The sequence below is a fragment of the Crocodylus porosus genome, unplaced genomic scaffold, assembly GCF_001723895.1.
Source record: "Crocodylus porosus isolate Cpor-Errol unplaced genomic scaffold, CroPor_comp1, whole genome shotgun sequence".
Taxonomy (NCBI): Eukaryota; Metazoa; Chordata; order Crocodylia; family Crocodylidae; genus Crocodylus; species Crocodylus porosus.
This window is the reverse complement of record NW_017728948.1, coordinates 55,132,252-55,156,683: the sequence shown is the minus strand read 5'-3', so window position 1 is coordinate 55,156,683 and position 24,432 is coordinate 55,132,252. Positions and strand designations below refer to the sequence as shown.

At 42.1% G+C, this 24,432-nt stretch overlaps 1 protein-coding gene across 5 annotated transcripts in view; it reads left to right on the top strand.

Annotated features, from left to right (window-relative positions):
• The first annotated feature begins 2,877 nt into the window (after positions 1 to 2,877).
• The window catches only part of AASDH (aminoadipate-semialdehyde dehydrogenase), a 72,423-nt gene continuing 50,868 nt past the window's right edge, over positions 2,878 to 24,432 (top strand). For 3 of the 5 annotated variants that reach the window (XM_019552835.1, XM_019552836.1, XM_019552832.1), the window contains exons 1-9: positions 2,878 to 2,973; positions 4,890 to 5,079; positions 5,735 to 5,986; positions 8,800 to 8,920; positions 10,067 to 10,407; positions 11,191 to 11,383; positions 14,014 to 14,255; positions 18,621 to 18,727; positions 19,621 to 19,793. In XM_019552835.1, the coding sequence (XP_019408380.1) occupies positions 5,757 to 5,986; positions 8,800 to 8,920; positions 10,067 to 10,407; positions 11,191 to 11,383; positions 14,014 to 14,255; positions 18,621 to 18,727; positions 19,621 to 19,793 (1,407 nt within the window). In that variant the 5' untranslated portion in view covers positions 2,878 to 2,973; positions 4,890 to 5,079; positions 5,735 to 5,756. Of the gene's footprint in view, positions 2,974 to 4,889; positions 5,080 to 5,734; positions 5,987 to 8,799; positions 8,921 to 10,066; positions 10,408 to 11,190; positions 11,384 to 14,013; positions 14,256 to 18,620; positions 18,728 to 19,620; positions 19,794 to 24,432 lie in introns of those variants that run through there. The other 2 variants (XM_019552834.1, XM_019552837.1) reach the window with 2 other exon arrangements.

Genomic DNA, 24,432 nt, shown 5'->3' with positions numbered 1-24,432 from the left:
GCTCCCTTGAGGAGCCACCACTCTTCTTGAACTCCCCTCTCCCTGGGGTCATGGTCCCTTAAGGCCTCACTGACAAGCCTGTTAAGGACTTCTGTGTTGCTGACCGACTTGCCAGCTTTACGGCGGATGGTGAAGGTGATCAGCTCGTGGTCGCTGTCACCCAACTTCCCATCGATCACTAGGTCGCTGATTAGGTCATCTAAGGCTACTTGCAATACTCTTACTGAAAAGAAAAAGGTTAAAAAAAAATCTTGTTTGTTTTCTTTATATAGTTAAATGGCAGAGCCGTACTGTTTACTGTATTTTAACTGGGATATTTTCAGTTGATGTGAATTATACAAATCTGAAGACCTAAAGCCCCAATTCAGAAAAAGAAAACATTTAAATATGTGCTTAAATTTTGGCATACATTTATGCAACTGCAGAGGCTTCTTCAACCTAAGGGTTTTTAAACCCAAAAGTCTGCTAAGAAAATTTTTTCCAACTATTTAAGTTGGTCTAATAAAATGTATCAGATTCACCCAAAGAACCTTGTCTGCCTATGTCCTTAGACCAACATGGCTACAACCTGTAAAGGTAGTCATATAATTTGGCTTTACTGAAATGCTTTGCTGAATCAGGACTTGCACTAGGTAACATTTACAATAAAAATCATGTTAAAACTCTGGACTTCAATGAAAACAGAGTTGGATCCTTACTTTGTTCTCAATCAAGAGAACATCTGCATCTGGATCTTCTAGATCCCACAAAGAAATGGGTATCAAGCCCTTTTTATAAAACCCCAACAACTGGATCTTACTCAAGATTAAGGCAATGAAAAATTCGGGAGCAGCACCATCCCATGCCAGTACCTTTCCACTAATCAGGAGTGATTTAGCGAGAAGGAATTAAAAACTTTAAATTCCTTTCCTTCTTCCCCACAACCAAAAAGCATACATTTCTGTGGGAAGGAGTAACTTGATCTCTGCTCTGTCCATTAACAAGGAGCCCTTTCTACGCTGGGATAACTCATCTCTAGCCATGTTTTAAACAGTTGTTGGAGGAGGATTTCTCTCCCCTTTTCCTCAGCAGCCTTCCATAAAGAAAAGAATTCATGGAGATCAACCTTGTGCATGAAAGCCTGTGCAAATGCCTTATAGCTATTTTTGAATGGCACTGTTACAGTTAACCTTGCTAACAATTGTTTTAAACACAGTTGTACATGGCAGGTAGCTTGGTTGTGATTCCTTCAGGCCTATTAGGAGTGCTATAGAGTCACAGGCTTAGGCCCACCAAAAAAAATACTATAAGACACCCTTAATAAGGGAGGCCACTGAGGACACATAAACCGATTTCTTGGGACAAATAAAGAGAAAACAGGATGGGGAGTGCAATCGTATGTTAATAATAAGGAATCCAGAAGGGGATATGCTGGCAGTGCCCCTGCCCCCTGAATAAGCTGAGGGAGCCTGTTGACACCGACCAGTGAAACGGTGTGGAGGCATGAGCAGAAAGGCAGCCCCACACTTTCCCAGGTTCCCCCCTGCCCCCAGCAGAGTCTCCCTCCTGGTCTTACAGATGGCCAACTTGGCCAGAGCCAGGACTCTGATTCATTCAGGATGAAACCCTGACTTAAAAAATTAAGTGTTGTCTTTTCCCTGCACACTGCCAAAACCTAAAGGAATGAGACACAACATTCTCAGACACTATGCTCCATTCAGATTTGCTGTATAGATAAATACTCCTTAAAAAGGGTCAGGAGGAATAAAGGTGATATTTCATCAGACAGCAGTCTAATGGACACTTGGATTTAGATTTTTAACTAATCCAACTGCTTGACATTGTATCCTTTAGATGTGCATGTGTATGTGTAAATGCTTCCTCCCAGAGTATCTGTAGGGCAGTGGTCTCCAACCATTTTAAGGTGAAGATCACTTTTTGGCACCCCATGATCTACCGTCCCCCACGACCCCTCCCTGCCTCCCAGACAAGCCCCTGGTCTCTGACCCCACTCACTCAGCCCAGCTGGGTGACAGGAGGCCTGGTTCAGCCCAGCCACATGCGACCTGTTGCTCCCGATTGCGGAGCCTCTGACAGACTGAGCTCCACTGTCAGCAGCTCCACGATTGACCAGTCGATTGAGATAAACTGCTGCAGAAGCGCTCTCTAGTCTCATATGTCACCATTATTTTTGATCTACGCTTTCAGGAAGAAGCTTTTACCTTGAAACAGATATTTGTGGGCACAAGCCACGGGCAGTCCTGCCAACTTAGCATGTGGAGTCATTTGAAAAAACGTGCCAAGGTGGTAATGGGCCCCCATGTCCCCAGGGCGGTGCTGCACTGTCCCATGCTGGGGAGCTGCTTCCAGCCTTCTGCAATGTTTGCACTTCACTGATGGTGTCAATTTAAATTTCCAGAGGGGCTCAACCTGTCTCAGATCCTTCCAGAAGGGCTCAGCACAGCCTTTCCCATGCAGGCAAGGACCCTGTGGGCTCTGCTGCCCGGGGAGCAGCCTGGCACTGGCTCCCCGCATCCCAGGCTCTTCCGCTGCTACCCAGCCCCTGCCCCGGGATCCTGCCCCGCCCCCGCGCCACTGGGTGGGTTCCAGACCCCACGGAGCGGCGAGGGGACGAGCTGCAGGCTGGACTGTACCACCTCATGCTTGGTGGGAACCCCCGAGTCTCTCAGCAGCATCCAATCACAAGCAGGCACCCGGGACAAGCACAGCAGTGCAACCCAACACGCCCTGCGCCAGCACTCGCTCCTTACGCTCTCTCCTCCCCGCCCCCTCCCGTGTATCCAATCAGAACGCAGCAGCCGCTAGCCAATGAAAAGGCGGCTTTGTGGCGCGCGGTCGACCAATGAGAGCCGCCTCCTGGGGGGAGGACGTCGATCCGCACACTGGCAGGCCGCGACCAATCAGCTGTGCGGTGGCGCTGCTGTTGTCACGGGCAGGCGCAGGTTCCCGCGGCAGCCGCTCGGCGCCCAGCAGGTGCGTGTGGCCCCTGCCCCTGCCACCGGTCCGGCCCTCGCGGCGCGCGATGTGGTCCCAGCGCGTGGCTGCGTGCGCTCCAGTTCCTTCCTCGCGCCACGAACTGCTGCGCAGCGAGGAAGGTGCGATGGCGCACGCGCTCTGGTGGCCCCTTGACTCCCTCCCCACGCGGCTTTGCGCGAGGTTCCGTCTGCCGCCTTTTGTGGGGAGGGCAGCCCCTGGCTCGGACCCAGCACCTGGGGCGGGCAGGCAGGCAGCATCGTCGTACGCAGGGGGTGCCCCCCCCCCCCAGCACAGCCCCACAGGGGAAAGGGACCTAATCCATCCCAGGGGGAGTAGGGCATGGCCCAAGGGTCGGGATTTTGGCAGGGAGGAGAGTGCCTCTCCCATTGCCAAATCTCCAGACCCCCACCTCAGTCCAGATGGGATGACTGTAAGGCCATATTTGGCCTGTGGGCTGGAGGTTGAACACCCCTGTATTGGAGCAAGCTACATGCATGCAAATAAAGAAAAAATTCATTCTCCTAAAACAGCATTTGTGGTATTGTATTTGTTAACAAAAAGTGTAAATTGCTGGGGGGTGCAATTACAGCCCCCTGGAAAATCCATGAGACTATTTAAAAACAAAACAAAAAATCCCAAAAATATACCCACTGTCAGGCTTTCTTGTCTTTTTTCTTCGAGTGTGTCATGCTGAATTACAGCTTGGTGACACTGAGTGTACATGATAAGAGCGAACTCAGCAGAACTGAACTTGACCAATTTAAAACAGTGCCAAGAAGGATTCATTGCCAAATGTTTGGAAGTAAAATCCACGTAGCCCACAGATCAGTAAGTAAATGGCAGTTTTCTGTATGTGTAAAGAAAACTGCAGAGATTTTTGGCTTTGAAGGAACATCTTGGGTCTTTATTCCTGTATTTTTTCACATACCGAACCCCTTGCATATTTTGAAAGGGCCGCTGGAACGAGAAAATAAATTGTTCTTTCTGGTAAACAGTAGCAGCAAATAGGGAACCAAGAGTGCTGCCTGTCCCAAGCACCAATGGGGCCCACAGACCATCCTGGTGTGCTGGGGCTCGGGCCGTGTCCCAGTTCCAAACCTGCCAAACCAGGGTCTCGGGCTGGCTCCAGGGCACCTTGCTGGGTCAGACCTGTTGTGGCAAGTCTGGGACCTCATATTGAGTCTATAACTGCATGCTGGGTCCAGGCCTGCATGCTGGCCACTGGCTGGGTTTGACCTGGCATGCCAGGTCCAGAGCCAGATGCTGGCTCCAGAAGTACATGCTGCGTTGGACCTTGCACACCAGAGCCACACATGGGGTCAGGCCACAGACCAGTCTCGTGCTGTTGCGTAAGGGGCATATTCTTATGCCAGAAATATAGTGGTGAAGGAATGGTGACCATATGAATTGCTATGGCTCCCGCATCTATGGGGATCTGTTTTTCTAGTATATAATGCACAGCCCAGTCTTTGCGAGATGGTTTAGGAGGAAAAAGTGATGGGTTATATGCAAGAACATACAGTACTCCTAATCGTTGTGATTTTAAGTGATTCAAATCACATTAGTAATTTTAGAAAGTAGTTGTTGTGGTCTCTTCGCCCGTTGATGCTCTTTTCATTGGAACTGGTAGATGTGTTTCTCCCTCAGTAGTAAACATCAACTTACTTATGTGGAAAGTTGCATTAAATAATACTACTTATTGAAGTAAAATAAACAGAAGAGCCCCAAAGCAATACAAACACCTGGATTTTGATCCAGCGACATGCAATTGCCATTTGGATTAAATTAGGCTGTATGTTTTACAGACAAGTCCTGTTGTTGTGTTTCATCCTAAAAATCAGTGCAGACATGTTTAGGAATATTGTGAATTTAAATATTTTTAAAGTCTTACAGTCATTATTTTTCTTTTACAGTGCCCACACACAAATTTGCCTAGTAAAAGACCTATTTGTATACAAAATAATCTCAACATGGAAAAGATGTAATTACTTCATCTAAATGACAAATCCATATCCTAAGAATGGGGGAAAAAGAACGTTTACAAAATAGCGATGTATTATATCCTTGATGGAGGAACAGAACTTTGAACTCGGGCATTACCAGGTAAAAAAAGGGAAAACTAATTTTCAGTTATCTTGTATTTGTTTCTACTTGCATATTTAAAACACATTTGATTAAAGATTTGGTGTGAAATGGTGGTTCTATCAGGCAATAGTAAATTGGCATCTTGAAAATTATTGTTTTTAAGTAAGTTTTTTTTAAATTCACTTTCAAAGATTCTAAAAGAGACATTGTATATGGACAAGCAACTATAGAAGTATATTAGCAGAAATATTCCCTCCTAAAAAATAAACATTCCAAATGGAAAGTGATTTTTGCCTACAAAGGGAAAATAATTTCCACCAGTGTTTTAAAAAGTATGCATTTCAGGAGTTCCTGAGAAGATGAAACTGAAAATTGGCTGGTCATATTAACTTGCTAATTAAGAAAGCAACAGTAAGTAACTGTCCCTTTTTGATACAGTGCAGAGGCCTTATATATGACAAGGGTATTTTTGTCAGCAAAAATAATATTCAGTAAAAATATTGACTTCAGATTTAGAAATTAAGGTTTTACTAGTAAAAATAATGTTCAGAGGAGATCTCATGCAGATGCACTTCCTAGATTTTTTTCTTAACTGACTAAAACGCCTATAATATTAATATTCTGTTATAACACAGTCTGACTTTTTTTCCCTTTATTTTTTACCTGTTCAAAGGACTGAAGATCTGTAATTTGAGATGACTCTTCAGGAGATGGTGCGTCAGGCAGCCACCCTATATTCTGATAGAAATGCAGTATGTTTTGATGAATGTAATGATAAGCCTCCAATTTTCTACACTTACAACATGGTTGCGAACCTTGCCATGGAATTAACCGTTTTCCTGCAAAAATACTGTGATCAGAGAAGGAGGTGTGAAATAGGCCTCTACTGCTATCCAGGAATAAATTTACCATCTTGGATTTTGGGGTAATGCCTTGAATACTTATACTTGTTCTTCTGTTTATCTCATCTCTCTTAAGGAAGTTTATCTCCTTCTTATTTCCCTAACATGCAGAGTCATTTTAAAACTACTCAAGTTGTCGTAGGCTATGGGCATTTATACCCATACATTTTTGTGTTTGCATGTGTCATAGATCTGGCGTGTTGGAGCAGATTCGATTAATTGAGTCTGTCCTGCACGCTAGCTGATGGGCATGGCACTGCATCACTTACAGTTGTATAAGCAGCAAAATGCACATCAGCATGGAGAAAATGGTGGCAGTGCACTGATGAGCTAAAACACTTTCTATGTGTTTTAGTTTGAAAGCAGACCACCGCCATTTTCTACACGCTGATGCGCATTTTGCCACTTGTACAACTGCTAGCAATGGAGCAATGGGCACTTTTCAAAGCCCCCAGCACTGTGGTGCTTGCAATGCCCAATGTCTTTGTTTTAGCTCCATATTATCTGATTTTTAAAATTAAGTGTTTGGAATTTTGCGTATCTTAATTGATGGACGGGTAAGCCAGGGAGGAAAACATTCCAGAGCTTCTTGGCTTGTGGTACATAAAGCTTTGCAAGGGAATTTTTTTTTTTAAACGAGTTTTAAATTTCTTGAGCTGGCATGTACTTACTGCTCAGTGATGTTTAGCTGTTATAACTGTGTTCAATTACATCATTTTGTTTTTACATGCAAAATGAACAAAGATGGTAGCCCTTAACTGGGGAAAATACCCTAACAAGTTTGGGCTTTAAATGTCATTTCTTAAATCACTCTTCATTTTATCTGTACTTCACAGCCATAATATGTCCAACATGAAATCTGCATGTGCACCAGTGTGTGAAAGATGCACTTTAGCCCTTTGTAGTGTTATTATTGCCTAGATTGCATTAGCATCAAGCACTGTAACTTGCGGTGTCCATAAAATATGACCTAAGTTTTCACTAGTAAAAATTCCTGGGTACCTAAATGTCAGTTTGTGGGCATGTCTAGAACTTCATAGTGCTGAGGAATTCAGTGCATAAACCCTCTCAAGATTCACAAAGTAGGTATTCCTCCACCTGTCTTGCCTGTCATGCCCAATCTGGCTTGCATTTTCTAAGAATACCTGTCCGGCCCTATAGAAATTGTGGATGAAAGAGGATGCAGTGGTGCTGTTTCTGCTCCTTACCTTTTATGTAGCTCAGTGATTGCACTAGGGAAAAGTACTGTAAGAGACCCAGGTGTGGTTCCTTCTTTGCTTGAGGGGTTTTTATCTTCCCAGGTGCATGCTGAAACCATGGGACAGTCCATCTTGCTGACCTTGTTCTACTTTGCATGAAAAATATTTCAGAGGGATTAGTATTCCAAGCCTAGTGGTTAAAGCAGTCATTTTAGAGGGGAAACCTTGTTTGTTTCTGAATATTTCACTGCAAACTGGATTGCTTTAAAAGTGGAATATTACTTGGAACAGATGGGACCCTTTATTTGTCTTGTCTTCTCTCAGATGAGCGCTTTAATCACTAGGCTCTAGAGTTAATGCTGTTCCTCTGGTCCACTTGGTATTTAAGGTGAGGGCTCTAACCACCAAGCTATTGGAAAAGAAAGCAGCAGAGGGTCCAGATATCCAAACATGGATTGTTCTAATTATTTTCTTTCAACTATTTCATATAAACAGGAATGGTTAGAAACCTTACTGCTATCTGCATTAAAAATGTCTGAATCTACAAAGGAAACAACATCTCTTCTTATCTTCGCTATATTTTGTGAGGGGCTGGCAAAGGCCTTTCCCACCAGGAGAGAGTTGCGAATCCCAGCTGGAGATAGTTGTTTCCCTGCCGCCTAGTGTAAGGTACCTAACCCCTGAAGAAAAATGGAGTATAAGTTATTATATAAGATACTCAGCTCAGGGTTGTAAATTCCAGTAGGCAGATGAGTGTCTAAAAATGAGGAGCTGACATGTCAGCATTGCAACACCTATGTTTTGTTTGGGCTAGCTTTATTGTAGCAAGAATTCATTTGTGAGGAAACCCAGATAACAGTACTGTTTGTAAAATGCAAGCCTTAGCAAACTATTCATTTACAAAATGATTAATATCCAAGCCACTTTTTTCACCTAAGTGCTTAGGGTTTTGGTAAACACAGAGGGAAGAAGTCTCATTTTAACACATTAAAGCCACTAGATGGAGCATAGATCCAATTGTGATGTTAGTAATCATTTAAGAAAAACTGCAGTGTAAAGAGGTACTACAGTAAATTAGAATGGAATAATACATATATCCACATTTATTTACTCATGAGGATAAAATTTTGTAAATTAAATATTCATATGCCAGGTATCTTGAACAAATAAGGATGATGTTCTTAACATGTATTTGTGTGTATACATGCTTGCTTGTACAGTTATTGTTGGTTTCTAAGCAGTAACAGAAACTCACTGAAATTCAGGTCCAGCTTGGGTCAGTGGAATCTTTTCTGATAATTTTAATAGTGTAGGGTTCACTCCTTGCATCTTCAACTTGTTTGGCTAAGAAGAATGGCATGTATTTTCATCTAGACCAGTTTCTTGGTGTTTCATGCTATACAGGTTGCAGAAAAATGTGGATAGCTTTAACTGTTTCCTTTCAACCCTGTTTGAAAGAAACTAACAGAAATGGTTAGAAACCTTACTGTTACCTACATTAAAAATGCCTGAATCTACAAATTTAAAGGACATTAAAGGATAAAAAAGCCATATAGAATTTATGTAAAACTTAAGGTTTATTTTTAACTTTTTAATCTTTAAATGTTCTTAATTGGGCATAAATTTTGCCTTGGTAGAATTCTTCAAGTACCAGCTGCATATTCTCCTGTTGATCCAGATGCACCACCAATGTTGTCTACTTATTTTATGAAGAAATGTAATCTCCAATATATCCTTGTTGAGAATGACAAAGTAAAGGTCAGTGATAAAGCCATTAAAAGGAATATCAGCTGTGGTTTAGAAACCTGTAGCTCTTAAGGTAGTTGCCCTTTCTATTACCAAAACCTCGTAAATCGAGGTTCTGTTTTGATAGTGAGTGGTGGGATGTTTTGTTTTTACAGACATTCTCAGGTTATGTGAAATATCTGAATGTTTTCCTCTAAGGATTATCTTATTTTCCTGTTAACAAATTGCTTCTGTGTTGTAACAAAGAGGTGTCAAAGATGCAGCTCACAGGCCAGATCCAGCCCACAAAGCCTCATCATCTGGTCATTAAGGCTGCCTCTAGGTCTCAAAATTGACCCATACACTACACTGGCCCTGCATGAAGGATCTGGGACCCGTGCTGCACATTGTACCTGCCCCAGCCAGTCCTGGACTGTCACGTGTAGTGCCTGGGCAAGGCTGATACAGGATGGGCACCAGGTGTAGCACAAATCCTAGACTGGTCTGTGGGTGCTGTGTCTGGTGAGGGTTCTGGACTGGACTGGACACCACTTGCACTGGATCTCGCATGAGGGAGAGGGTGTCTGTGGACCTGTCCTGCAGCACGTATCCAGCACGTGTAGCCAAATAAGTTTTGATTCCCCCTGTTATAATGCATTCCATGATGGTGTGCATGTGTATTTAGGAACTTTCCAGTCTTGTTCCTCTTAAATGTAGGTTAAAAGTGGGATTTAGAGCTGTTTAGGGAAATTTGCAAATATATAGTTTAAGACAGTCTTTTTTTTCCTTAATTCTTTCTGTACTGTCAGAATTTGAAAAGGCACAAATAAGGCTTCACCATTTATTTGACTCTGGCAGTCTTTCTTGCCCAGCACAGGAGGATCTCATGAGGTCCCTTCCAGCCCTAAACTTTTGTGATTTCCTTCTGTCCTGGGTTGTTCTTTTTGCATCCTCTGTGTAAATAAGTGCATATTAAGTGCATCCACATGAGTGAGCTTCCAAGCTGAAAATTGTTTCAGTAAGCTTTTCCAGAGGGGGTCCCAGAAGCTGCTACTCAGTCAGTGCTTGCTTATGAAAAATCTGGTCTGCTTTCCAATAGTGTATAATGAACAATAGAGACAATAAGATAATAAAGCTGTATGCTTAACTTTCCTGTTTAACTGTTCTATTCTCTTACAGAAATTCAGACTATCTCATTCAAGCTGGTTTTTACAAAATTCTTCCGCAATAGAGCACATTGGGTTAACTCTTTTCCAAACTAACTGGAAGGATGATTATGTAAATATTCATCTAGTTGGTGCAAAAGACAAAAATGAAACCACCAAAGATACAAGTACTCAGGAGACAGATTATACAACCCTTCTGGACCAGTTTGAAACAGAGACATCAAAAGCGGGTTATCTGGATATCGGGAAACAGCAAACTTTAGCATACATCTTACATACATCAGGAACTACAGGGCTCCCCAAAGTAGTCAGAGTGCCTCATAAATGTATTGTGCCAAATATTCATCATCTTCAGTAAGTTTATCTTCCTTGACCATGTCTCCTGAATTTTCCTTTACATTTCTTTAAAGGACTAATTCAGGGATTGAATTTTCAAAATAACTTCACAATTCAGCAGAGCCCTTGGTTGTATGAATTTGCTAAGTTTTTTTTCTCTGGGAGCTTTGTTTCATTTTGTTTCTAAATTGAATGCTGTTCATTACTTTCTTTGTGTAGCCATTTAATATGTTTCATCTGATTTTGCTACTTCCAGATATGTCATAATATAAGCATTCTATTGCCAGTAGCCTGAATAAAATGGCTTAAGAAAGTTTGGAGTTAATCTTGTAATTCTCAGATACCCTTTCTACCTCCCGTAATGGAATTATTTTCCTTTAAAAAAAATTTTCTTGTTTTGTCCAGCTCAGCGTTCTGGTAAATATCTCCTTGGAAACTTAAATAATGGGGGAAGAATTAATTCAGCCTGGAATGGCAAAAAGTTCCAGATTTAGAGAGACATTGGTAAAAGAATATAGCCAATTCAGAATCGGAACAAAATTCACCTTCCCAGCAGTAAGGCAGATATCTTTCTAAAGGATGTGATTTAGCTCATCCAGAAGTTAAGAGCTTTATGCTGGAACTGTTTGCTGAACTACTGTGGTCAGTCTAAATAATGCAGATGATCCTGTTTGGCCTCAAAATTTATCAGTGTAGGCCAAGAGGTGGCTACTCCAACTGAGGCCCCTTCTTTAGTTAAGTTGTGTCAGACAACCTTTAAAATATGCATCTGATTTTAATCCTTAACTTTTATTATTTTAGATCCATATTTAAGATCACACAAGATGATGTGCTGTTCCTGGCCTCACCCCTGACTTTTGATCCATCTGTAGTTGAGCTGTTCATTGCTCTGACAAGTGGAGCCTCTCTACTTATAGTACCAAACCCAATTAAAATGATGCCTCAGAAGTTATCCATTGCTCTCTTTCACCGTCACAGAGTGACAGTATTGCAGGTAGGTCATTTGCAGTTTGTGTTGCTGAGATAGAAGTCTTTTGTGTCTTACTCCTTTTATGTCTTACTCCTTTGTTAGCCTGTGCTGCTTTATCATGGTAATGGATAGGAACAATATTGAAGTTCTGACAGAATTGTTCACTATAGCATCAGCTCCATTTTTGTGTCTTTGCTATCCTCTTTGTTGCCAAGCCTCTTTGTGACTCATGAAGTTTTGAAAATTATAGTTTGATGGAGTGTTCTGAGCTGCCATATGGCAGATGAGATACAACTGAAGACAAGGCTGACATGCAGCTGCTAACAGTTTTTAAAACTTTTTTCTGATTTTCACTTTGACATTTGACAGTGAACTTGATCATGCTACTTGTACTCACATAAATTACCCTTAGTCATGAGAGGAGCCCCATCGCCAGAAATGCAAGCAACTAAGGAACCCATCAGTAGCGCCTTTTATAACATGGCAGTTCTTGTCACTTTTACAACAGTAAGAAACAGGATGGCTGTTTACTATCAACTGCTATCCCAAAATTGCATTTGTTTCTTTTCCTGTGATATAATTATATTTTAAAATCTCCTCCTATGTAATTTAAATTTGAATAGCCTCAAAACGTAATCTGCCTCTAAAATACATATATAAAAAGCATGAGCCTATGGAATCCTTATTCACTGAATAACCTCTGTTTTAGATAGTGTGGTATCAAATGGCACTATACAAAAGCTATTGTGAGTGAAACAAATTACAAATTCTCTGTTCTTGTGAGGAGGTGCAAATTCATTTAAAAAAATCTTTTAGAGCTGTAAGAGCAGAATATATTTTATATACAGGAGATAGTGTTTATAGTCTGATTAGTAAGTGTCCTAAGTATTGCCATAAAGTAATTGGCTTTTTAAAAATAATGCTGTAATTGTGAAATATGCTAGGCCTCACTTGGGAAAGAGTATTTTCTTTAATTTTTAAATAGATTTGTTAAATTTCATATTCTACCCTTATGATGTCCTTTTTACCCCTGGAGATGCATGCTTGTTTGAAGAGTTTCCTCTTCTCCTTGTGAAAAGGAGGCAGTTGGAGACTGTAGGTATAAATTCAGGGTTATTTAACAGTGAATTGCAACAGAAAAGAATCCAGCAGTTAAAAATGTTAATTACCAGATCTTGTTCTGTTTACAGTAGCTTGAGTTAGCACAATCCTGTTGTTTTGGTATCTCTCCTGTTATATTAAAACATTTTGATCATTCTTGCTTCTCTGCTGTTTTTATTAATTTTTCTCTGACCTGTTTCATGAAGGACCATCCTTAACTAGCAAATAAAATTCCCAAGCAGCTGGACAATTTTAGCAAGTGATGTTGGTTAAGAGGTTTTTTCACTTTACATTTTCCTTTATAATCACTTTCTTGATCTGTGAAGGTAAGAATCTCGTGTTGAAATAAATTGTAAAAGTGCCTTAAGGAGGTTAGTTAGAGAATACTTTTTCTGATGGTGCCTAGTCTAACTGACTGTGAAGCTGCCCTCCTTAGGAGGGTTTTGAATTTCGTGGATGGATTGAGTAAAAACTATGGAAAATTGAGATGAGTGAACACATAGCTTCTCCCTCTCTCTTCCTCCCCCCCCCACTTTATTTTCACTTAAGATTCACTAAAGACTAAATGGTCAGTTGGATATTAAATAGCTCTGATTTTCGTAGTAACTAAAGAAAATTACCCAGCAAGAGAGAAATCAGTAGATCTGCCCAGTTCATGTGTAAGTTAAAACTCTTGTAGATCTGGAGGTGAAAAACGTTGTATAAATGTCTGTTAAAACGCTGCCATTTTTCCCCCCAAGGAAGAAGTTTCCAAGATCCCTCTACTTAAATGTTGATAGGGAGGCCTGCATTTTCTTCTTGCGTTAGGGAAGGTGCAGTGAGGGTGTAGACAGGTGTAACAATTATATTGATATCAAAGGATGCTCGTACAAGTTGTTAAAATGAGACTGTTAGCTCAGCATGATTCTATAGCTATACAGTTTTAACAAGACTGCTCCATTTTAACTCTGCTTCATTCAGCCTCAAAGTTAGGGCAATTTAGCAAACTTGTATCACTTCAGGTTTATGCAAACTAATTCTAAAAACAACAGCTAATGAACCTTTCTGAGTTCTCCCTTCTCTTTACAGTGTACATTTGTTCATACCCTAGACACATTTTCATCAGTCTTGATCTTAAATGTTACTTAGTTTCGCCATTAGTATTCATTAACAAGACCCTACTTCTTTGCAGAATTCTAGGGAAATCAGTGAATCTCTATATGGGTGAAGCAGTATGCATTAGTGGATTCCAGTGCAAGAGTAAGACCTATATTGCTTAACTTTGCTGTTTGACCTTTAGAGAGAGAACCAATTTCTGATGGGATAACAATGTATAACTATACTTTGTTCAACATGATGTTCCTGTTCCATTCGTTCTAACTAATCCAGTCTCTTGCAAATGTGTTAAGCATTTGGAAATGGATATAATTGCAATTGTGAATCCATTTTGCTTTTTGTTGTGAAGGAGGAAGCACTTGGGCTCTTGCAGCAGTTTCTTAAGAGCAAATATGTATGCGTTTAACAGATAATTTTGCTTTATGTTTTTTGGGGTTTTTTTCCTAAATATTGCTCAGGCAACACCAACATTTCTCAGAAAATTTGGAGCTCAGTGTATTAAGTCAAGTGTGTTGTCTGCAAGCACTTCACTCCGTGTCTTAGCCCTTGGTGGAGAATCATTTCCTGCACTGGATGTCTTGAGAAGCTGGAAGGACAGGGAAAACAAAACACACATTTTCAATCTTTATGGCATTACAGAAGTGTCAAGCTGGGCCACTTGCTACAAAGTTCCCGAAGAGGTTCTTAGTTCTGATCTTCGGTAAGAAATTTCATTGTTCTGTTTTCTACTTTGGGTGCACTTGTGGTTAAAAAGCTGACTGCTTTGAACCAAAACTACAAGCTCTTGGCAGTCATAGCGTCAAGCAGCTCAGTGGGTATAGCATGTGTGCAGAGATAAGGTCTTGAGTCATTCATTAGTTGCTGATGAACACAGCCTTAGAAATAGTAGTAATCCTTGACATTTTTTTGGGGTCAGTTTCTAAGGTCACACTTTTCACAATGTAAGTGAGTTTACTACCATGTTTACCTGAATTCAAGACCCCCCCCATAATTTAGATTCTGGACGTGGAAAATTATAACTTAGTTTTAATTTGTTACAACTTTGTTATAATTTTCCATGTATAGAATTTAATAACTGGGAGGGTCATCTTGAATTTGACCCCCACACCGTGGTGGGGGAAAATAGCAGTGGAGGAGCAGGCAACCTTATTCCTGGCATTTGTAGATTTCATAGACACTAGGGCTGGAAGGGACCATGGAAGATGATAGAGTCCAGCCCCCTGCCCCAGGGGCGGGAAGTCAGCTGGGGTCAAAGGATTCCAGCAAGAGAGACGTCCAAATGTTTCTTAAAATTGTCCAGAGTAGGTGCTTGCACCTCCTCTGGAGGCAGTCTATTCCAGGCCTTGACGGCTTGGACAGTAAAGAAATTTTTCCTTATGTCCAGCCAGAAATGGTTTTGGAGGAGTTTGTGACTTTTTGACCATGTCATCCCTTGAGGTGCTCTGGCAAACAGGCGTTCCCCCAGATCCAGATGTACACCCTTTATATACTAAGGAGCAGCCACTAGGTCCCCCCTGAGCCTGTGCTTTTCCAAGCTGAAGAGTCCCATGGCGCTCAGCCTCTCATCATAGGGCCTGTTCCCCTGCCCTCTGATCATACGCATAGCTCTCCTCTGGAATCTCTCAAATTTTTCCACATCTTTTTTAAATTGTAGAGCCCAGAATTGGATGCAGTACTCCAGCTGCAGCCTTGCCAAGGCTGAATGCAGCGGGAGGAGGACATCCTGGAAGTTGCTTGAGAAGCATCTATGGATGCAAGCCAGAGTTTTGCTCACTTTACCAGCTGCAATATCACATTGGTGGCTCATATTCATCTTGTGGTCAATCATAACCCCCAAGTTCCTTTCAGCCATGGTGCTAGCAAGCATAGCACTGCCAAGCCTATAACCGTGCTGCGGGTTTTTTCCCCGATGTGGCATACCTTGCGTTTTTCAGTGTTGAATGTCATCAGGTTTTCATCCGCCCATTTTCTGAGCCTTTCGAGGTCGGCCTGGATCACCAGCCTATCCTCAGGTGTGGACACTTTACCCCAAAGTTTGGTGTCATTGGCAAACTTGGCCAGCCCATTTCTGACACCAATGTCTAAATTGTTAATAAAGATGTTAAAGTGTATAGGTCCAAGGACAGAGCCTTGGGGGACACCACTGGTCATGGCGCACCACAATAATTTACTTCCGTTGATTACCACACTCTGGGTCCAACTTCAGAGCCAGTTCCCCAGCCATTGGACTGTGATGTGGCCGAGGCCACAGTTAGCCAATTTTTCCATGAGGAAGTCATGGGACACCAGATCAAAGGCTTTTTTAAAGTCAAGATATGTAACGTCAATCTTTTCTCCCTTGTCCAGGTGATATATCACCTGGTTGTAGGAGTTGAGATTGCTCAGGTAAGACCTACTCGCAACACACCTGTGGTGGGTGTCCCTCAGGATGTTGCCATCAGCCAGTTTGTCAAGAACAGTCTCTTTGATAATTTTTTTCCAAGATCTTCCCTGAAATAAAAGTCAGGCTGATAGGCCTGTAGTTCCCTGGATCTACTTCGCTCCCTTCCTTGACCACATTGGCCATCTTCCAATCTTCGGGCACTTCACCTGAGCATCACAAGTTCTTGAAGATCTGTGCCAGTGGCTGGGTTATGATCCCTGCCAGCTCCTTAAGTACCCTGGGGTGTAAACTGTCTGGACCAGCTCACTTGAAGGTGTCCAGCCTCTAAAGGTGTTCCTTTATATGGTCTGTGGTGATGTAGGGTAACAATTCTCCCTTACCTTGGCCATCCCATACCATGTTGAGCAGGGTGGTCCCTTGGGGCTGGTGAAAAACCAATGCAAAATACCCATTTACCCCCCCCCCCAATCTTTCCCTCCTCCCCACCTCCCTTCCCTCCCCTGGAGTTGGCTCTGCCCCTGGCTTTGGTTCTGTGCATGGAGTACACAGTAGCTGCAGCTCTGGCCCTGGCCCCAGCCCTAGCCAGGCAATACCAGCAGTGGCACCTCTGGGCCTGGCCTGGGGCAGGTGGTGACTGCAGGTTCAGCTCTGGCCGTGGGCCCAGATCAGCTTCCCTGCTGCTGCATGGTCTCCCCCACATTCCCCATGCCCCCATGACAAACCACCTCAAGCCATCCTAGCTCCAGCCAGGCAGCAGCAGCAACAGGTCTGGCAGCTACAGCTATAGCCACTGCCTGGGCCAGGCCAGCCCCAGGCCAACACTTGAATCCAAGATGAGGTTTCCCCCTTTCACCCCATGTTTTTCACATACAGTGAAGAGCTATGACAACAATACTTAGTGCTTATCAGTCAAACTGCTTTACTAAGCAGGCAAAGCAATTTTATTTCCACTTTATGGGTATGCAGTGAGACACACAGGCGTTGGGTCCAGTTCTTCTACCTTTCCTCATATTTTACAATAACTTGCTATTCAGCTAATGGTCCTATTGATGTTACCTGGCCTGTAAACAGACATCTCATTTAAAGTGATCCTGATTAATTTGAGGCAGAATTCAAGACAAAAGAGCCCTTTACACAGAGCTCTTCCAAGCTGCATTGATGCTCCTTTGCCAGGAGGTGGCCAAGGAGAGCACACAGCCTGACAAGTTTTTCCCTAGAGGCAAATCCATCTGCCTTTGTTATAGTACAGCACCCACAATAGTAAAGAATAAGTAAATACAATGGAACACGTAACAGCTGCACTGATTAGAGCCAACTCCAATTGATTGGAGTATGGTTGTTTAGCATTACATAATTAAGTAACATCCTCAGTATATTGTGACATATAGTTCATTGGTAATGACTTCCTTGATCTCTTAGTTGTGATATAGTTTTCTTCCTGTTTTAGTGTACCAATAGATGTACAGTCCATTAGTTCCCTGCAATTCCTGCCATCCATGACCAGGTACTTTAGGAATTTCTTAGTGCTTTACTACAGTCCTGTGCTTCAGAGGTAACTCCAGTAGTTTTCAGTACTGTTTAAGAAGCTATCCATAAATTAGGAACATTTATAATTTCTTTCAAGATTTTACCCCTAAGTCTTTGTATGTTACCCTAGCAGTGCAAAGGCTGGTAAATCTTTGATGCTCCTTTGCAATGAGGCGCTCCCACCTATAACAGAGAATGACTTAAAAAGCTCCTATAGCATCCCTGCAGATACCAGTGTTGTGAGTGTGATTGGTGTATGCTGTGTTCTAGTCTTACTGGCTCACAATCAACCAGTGAAATTTAATGCAGCCTGAGCTTACAAGCAGAAAAGAGACCAAGAAAAAGAAGGCCAAGGATCAAGCCCTGTAGCCTTCATGTGTGTTTTACCCATTCTGGGTACAGCTAAGAATCCAACCCCAAGTTATTTAAAGGTGAATTGCAAAGGGGAAGGAAGTCTGGATCCTTTGTTGCGGTTTTATGATGTGTATACATGACTTGGTAGAAACAGAAAAAAATCACCTTTAGAGTATAAATTGTAAGAGAGGAAATGTTGAATCTTTAAGATTTCTTCTCTCATTTATTTGAGTTAAACTTTGAACACAGTCACCAAGTTGCATATTGCTGCAGCAGAATAGGAGCAAGGGAGTAGGAGGATGTGCTTGTTTGGGGCAAAGGTACACTGCTGCTTTTAGGAGCTGCTTTTTTTTTAGTCAGCAAGAGTTTAATTTGGATCAGAATTGCAGTCAGGAAGTGGCAAGGAGTTGAAGGAGGATGGCTAGGTAGAAGCCTGGGGTAACATTGTGAGGAATAAGCTAAGTGGAGTCTCCTTGTCGCCTTTCACATTAAAGCTTTTCAGTGTCTGACAATGTTTTATTTTCATTTGAAAAAGAAAATATGCTGTGTCCCAGAAGTAATCACCAGCTGCATTTTTGGTAAATATTAATGAAACTTGTTCTCAGTAGTGGTTGCAGGTTAAAAAAAACCTGTCTAATCATGTAAAGTGGAACCTCTGTAGAAAGATGCTGGTGGTTTGTTTGTTAACTGTAACATGGAGCTTTTTACTGGTATGTCTGTACCCTGTTCTGTTTTTTTTTTCCCTGTTCAAAGGAAAAAAAACTTGTATTTTATTTTATTCATCTTTTTAAATATATTTAGAGCTGATTCCTCTGTACCACTGGGATCACCGCTGCTGGGAACAACAGTTGAGGTCAAAGATGCTTGTGGTTCTACAGTTCTAGAAGGCGAGGGTCAAGTATTTATAGGTAATTTTCTATTTGTTATTATTCTTAATTGATTGGGTTTGGAGAACCATCTTGCACATGCTTTGAATTTTGTTTTCTAGAGGGAGATTGCCTTTGTAACAAAATACTCTTAAAATGTGCAGTGAAATAATTTATTATTGGAGAAAATATTTCATGTCCAATAATGCCCTGAAGGAAAATAGTATATAGGTTACACAATATTTAAACAGAGCATTAGGTTAGCTACTGATTAATTTTTGTAAAAGAAAATCTGCTTCTACTCATAATTTTTGTTTCATACAATTGGGTACTAATATATGGGTTTAAAGCTATTGTACTTTTTAAATTTTTTTATCTTCAGTAGTATCACACATTCTTCAGTGGTAAGAAAATCTAAACTCCAGAGGCTGTGTCAGCAGAGATCTGCCTAGTTCTGCTCAATTAAAGCCCAAGAAACAAAAATTCTGATACTCCTAAAAAAAAACAAAAAAACTAAGTTGGACTTCAGAGAGCTGCTCTGCAGACTGCCATTACACCCTGTAATGGCGTGGGCCACACGGGTTACCAGTGACTACCACGTGTCTAAGAGAGTAGGCAGATTTAGAGAATCCAAATTAATGGACAATAAATTAGTACAAAGCAATTTTATTTTAATGTTTTATTCCTCCTTCCATTTGGCATCATACGTATAGAAATCACTTTATGGCGCCAGTTGAATTAATTGTAGCACCCATTTGGCTTTCAGAAGTTTAGTTCCAATAGTTATTGCCTTTCCTTATTAAGCGAAGTGTTACTATTTCCTTGCTAAGTCTTTTTGATACTTCCAACTTCATGAAATATGAGTGCCATCATAATTTCATATTTATACTGTTTTAATGTTGAATATATATATAGTCAAAATCTTTTTTCTGCAGGTGGTAAAGAACGGATTTGCTTTCTTGATGATGAAGTCACTGTTCCTTTGGGTACAATGAGAGAAACCGGAGACTTTGTGAGAGTGAAAGGTGCAGAGATGTTTTTCCTGGGGCGGAAGGACAGCCAGATTAAACGTCATGGCAAACGTCTTAATATTGACTGTATTCAACAGGTGTGGTGCATGCAACATTTGTAATAAGGCACAGAAGAGATGAAAAACTAGTCACTGTGTATACAAAATTACAGTTGTTTGTGCATCAGCAACTAAGTGCTAGTGACTGAGTTGAACTTCAGGGCTAGGTTTTACTCAGCATGCATCAGCTTTCGTTTGGGTGCTGTGCATTTTAGAAAACCTTGTCACATGATTTAGTTGCCTAAATAAGAGTATTTTAGTGCTGACCTGATTTGAAATTTCTTTTTCTGTTATATATGTATTTTATGCAATTAAGTGCCAAAACTGCATAGAGGTTATTTGACAATTGAAAAATTATGAAGTGCTGAAAAGGTACCCTAATAATTACAATGCAGGAGTGAACGACAGGACTCCTAAGGCATTTATGCACATACTTTTTTTTCCAGCAACACACTGCAGATCCACCACATCGGAGCAGGCTTGATTAATCAAGGATTTACATAACTGAAATGGGTTCAAAGAAAGACTACTAAGAAGGTTAAGGGAATGGAGACTTTCTTATGGAAGAAGGTTAGAGCTGAGCTTGTTTAGTTTAACAAAAAGTTAAGGAGGGGAGAAGAGCTATTCAGACTGAAGAAATAACACTTGACACATGATCAAATAGTTACAACATGGCTATGGATACATTTAGATGGGAAATCAGAAAAGTGAAATTTTGGAAGGATCTTCTAAACCAACCCGAATCACTTGAAGATTGTAATACATGTGTTTATAGAAAAGATAACATGGTAGGAGTTTTGGATGATAGTAAGCGTGTGTGATATGTGAAATCATGTACACTGAGGTATAGTGGTAACATTGTAGAGCAGTAGGCATTTGGCAGTTCCATTCTTCAGGGCTTTTGCAAATTGTTTTTCAAGGCCAGGAGAGAGGTTTCACCTACTTCTGAATCATTTGGATATTGGCCACAGTTAAAGCTAGGATTTTTTGACTGGGTTCATACATGTTCCTGCTGGTATTTGAAAACTCAGAGGTTCTTGGGTAGAGGGTCTTGCTCTTTTGCTCAGGGTCATACCATTTACCAAAACTTGGGTCATGAAGGGATTTTCATTCTCTGTCATATAAGTATGGTGAGGTGGAGGTTCCTCCCTCTGTAGCCTGGAGCATGATCCTCTTTAAAGATCCCCTGATTAATTAACGTAAGTTAACCAATTACTCTTCTATCACTGTAGTAGCAGGACATTGGAAGTGTTGTCGTCTTCTTTGGTTTTACCTGTGGCTTGCTGTAGGACAATAGTTCTCAACAGGGGTGCTGCAAAATCCTTTTGAGGGTGCTCTGGGGTGTTGGGAGATAAGTATTTGCTCCCCCCCCCCCCGGCCTCTATGTAATGAGATAAGCTTACCTCCCCAGTTCGTGAAGCTAAACACAGGCTTGTCCATGCCTGGCTCCAGTGCAGGGAGGTTAGCTTATAATTATCCTTGGTCCTTGTCTTCCTGCTCTGCAAGGAGCCAAATGCACACTCCTCTGTGCCCTCTGTACCTGTGCCATTAGTTAAGTGCTGCAATAAATAAATTAGTTACTGAAGAGGAGTGCCACTTAAATCACAAAGAGTTACAAAGGTGTGCCAGGAGATTGAGAATCACTGCTGTGGGATGATCTTGGTATATTTGATTTTGTGCCTTATGATAGTTGTGAAGTTTAACAGTTGTGATTGGAGGAGCTTTGGGGTGCATGGTTTCAAATGCAGGGATTAGATTGAGTGGCCCAGTCCTTCCTCAAGTGCTGTATTCCTGAAAAGGAGATAAGATATAATACAGAGCAGCAGGACATATTCAAGCTGTTTAGATAGCAAGTACAACTCCATTGCTCTCAAGTGTGTTACATCAAAGCAATGTTTGGCTAGAAAATCAATGAGGCAGACAGATGTATTCTTTATCAACATGAAAGTTGGTTCTCCTTCCTATGACCCTTTGAAAAGAACTCTGGAGACTAAGATTCTTTGGGGGAACTAGAACCTGCCCTGAATGCATGAATATGCCATCTCTGTGTCTAAATGTAAACAGGAGCTTATTTCCAGCTAAGAGAAGAGAGGGTATACTTAGTGAGTTTTTTAATAATAAAACACATTTTAACATTTGTTGGGGGAAGGTCCAATGAGATGAGGGTTAGAAATACTTGGACACAAAATCTGCTTAATAAATATTAAAATAGCTTACTGACGGGTTTTTAGTGAATGTGGAAGCCTTACCAAGGTGGGAAGGATCGAGACAGCTGCCACCAAGAATAAGCAACAGATGGTGGTGGTTGGAGACACCCTTTTGCAGGGAATGGAGGGAGCCATCTGCCGACTTGCCCTGTTGTCTTGGGAAGTCTGCTGCTTGCCTGGAGCCCGGATCTGAGATGTTACTGAGGGATTACCAAGACTCATCTGGCCCTCTGACTACTACCCCATGCTGCTCATCCACATGGGCACTAATGATACTGCCAGGGGAGACCCTGAGCAGATCAAAAGTGACTACAGGGCTTTGGGTGCAAGAGTGAGGGGGTATGGAGCTCAGGTTGTGTTCTCTTTAATCCTTCCAGTCAAGGGAAAGGGCCCGGGCAGGAACAGGTGCATGCTGCAAATCAATACCTGGCTGTACAGATGGTGTTGCCAGCAGGGATTTGGCTTCTTTGGCCATGGGATGTTCTTCCAAGAAGAAGGATTGCTCGGAAGAAATGAAATCCACCTCACGAAGAGAGGGAAGAGCATCTTTGCAGACAGGCTCGCTAACTTAGCGAGGAGGGATTTCAACTAGGTTCACTGTGGGATGGAGGCTAAAGCCTTGAGATAGGCAAAGTGGGAGACCTGGAAGAAGAGCAAGCGGGACGGGGCAACAGGGGAGGTGCTGTCATACTTCCTGAGAAATCAGGGCAATTGACTATTTACCTCAGGTGCCTGTACGTAAATGCACGGAGTCAGGGAAACAAGCAGGAACAATTGAGAGTCCTTGCACAGTTATGAAACTATGATGTGATTGGAGTAACAGACTTGATGGGATAGCTTGTATGACTGGAGCACTGTCATGGATGAGTACGAACTGTTCAGGAAGGACAGGCAAGGAAGAGGAGGAGGAGTTGCGTTTTATGTAAAAGAGCCATATGATTACTCAGAGCCCCAGTATGAAACTAGATAGCCCTGTTGATGAAAGTCTCTGTGTTAGAGAGCAACAAGGGTGATGCTGTGGTGGGGATCTGTTGTAGACCACCAGACCAGGAGGAAGTTGTGGATGAAGGTTTCTTCACACAGCTAGTGGAAGTTTCCCAGGCACAAGTCCTGGTTCTCATGAGGGACATCAGTTGCCCTGGTATCTGCTGGGAGGGCAGTACACCAGTGCCCAAGCAATCCTGAAAGTTTTTGGAGAGTGTTGGGGACAACTTTGTGCAACTGCTGGAACAGTCAACTAGGTGCTGTGCTCTTCTTGACCTGCTGCTCATAAATAGGGAAGGATTGGTGGGGAATGTAGTAATGGATGGCAACTTGGGTAACAGTGACCGTGAAACAATTGAATTAAGGATCCTGAGGAAAGGAAGGATGGAGAGCAGCATCGTAAGGAACCTGGACTTCAGAAAAGCAGACTCTGATTCACTCTGGGAACTCATGGGCAGGGTCCTCTGGGAAGCCGATTTGAGGAGGAGAAGAGTCCAGGAGAGCTGGCTGTACTTTAAAGAAGACTTACTTGAGGGTGCAGGAACAAACCATCTCGACATGCAGAAAGACTAGCAAGTATGGCAGAAGATCAGCTTGGCTTTGCAGGAGCTCTTCAGTAAACTAAGTCGCAAAAAGGAAGCTTATAAGAAGTGGAAACTTGGACAAACAACTAGGAAGGAGTATAAAAGCATTACTTGGGCTTGCAGGGATAAAGTAGGAAGACCAAAGCGCAATTGGAGTTGCAGCTAACAAAGGACAAGAAGGGTTTCTACAAGTATGTTGGTAGCAAGAGGAGGATCAGGGAAAGTGTGCTTCCCTTACTGGATAGGGGAAGCAACCTTGTAACAGAGGATGCAGAAAAGGCTGAAGTAGTAATCAATGCTTTCTTCACAGGCAAGGTCAGCTCCCAGACTAGTGCACCAGGCAGCCCAGGTTGGGGAGGAGGTGAGCAGCCAACAGTGGCGAAAAAACAGGTTAGGAACTGTTTAAACATAAACAAGTCCATGGGGCTATAGGGATGCACCTGAGGGTGCTGAGGGAGTTGGCTGGTATGATTGCAGCCATAGGCCGTTATCTTTGAAAACTCATGGTGATCAGGAGAGGTCCCGGATGATTGGAAAAGGGCAAACATAGTGCCCATATTTAAGAAAGGGAAAAAGGAGTATCCAGGGAACTACAGACCAGCCAGCCTCACCTCAGTCCTGGAAAAATCATTGAGCAGCTCCTCAAGGAATCCATTTCTAAGTGCTAGGAGGAGAAGTTGCTTGAAGACAGTTAAAATGGATACACCAGGAGCATGTCATGCCTAACCAACCTGTTTGCCTTCTCTGACAAGGTGACTGACTCTGTGGGTGCAGAGAGACTGGTGGATGTGATATACCTTGATTTTAGCAAGGCTTTTGATACAGTCTTCCACAACATTCTCACAGGAAGGCTAAGGAAGTACAGGTTGAATGCATGGACTGTGTAAGGTGAATAGAAAACCG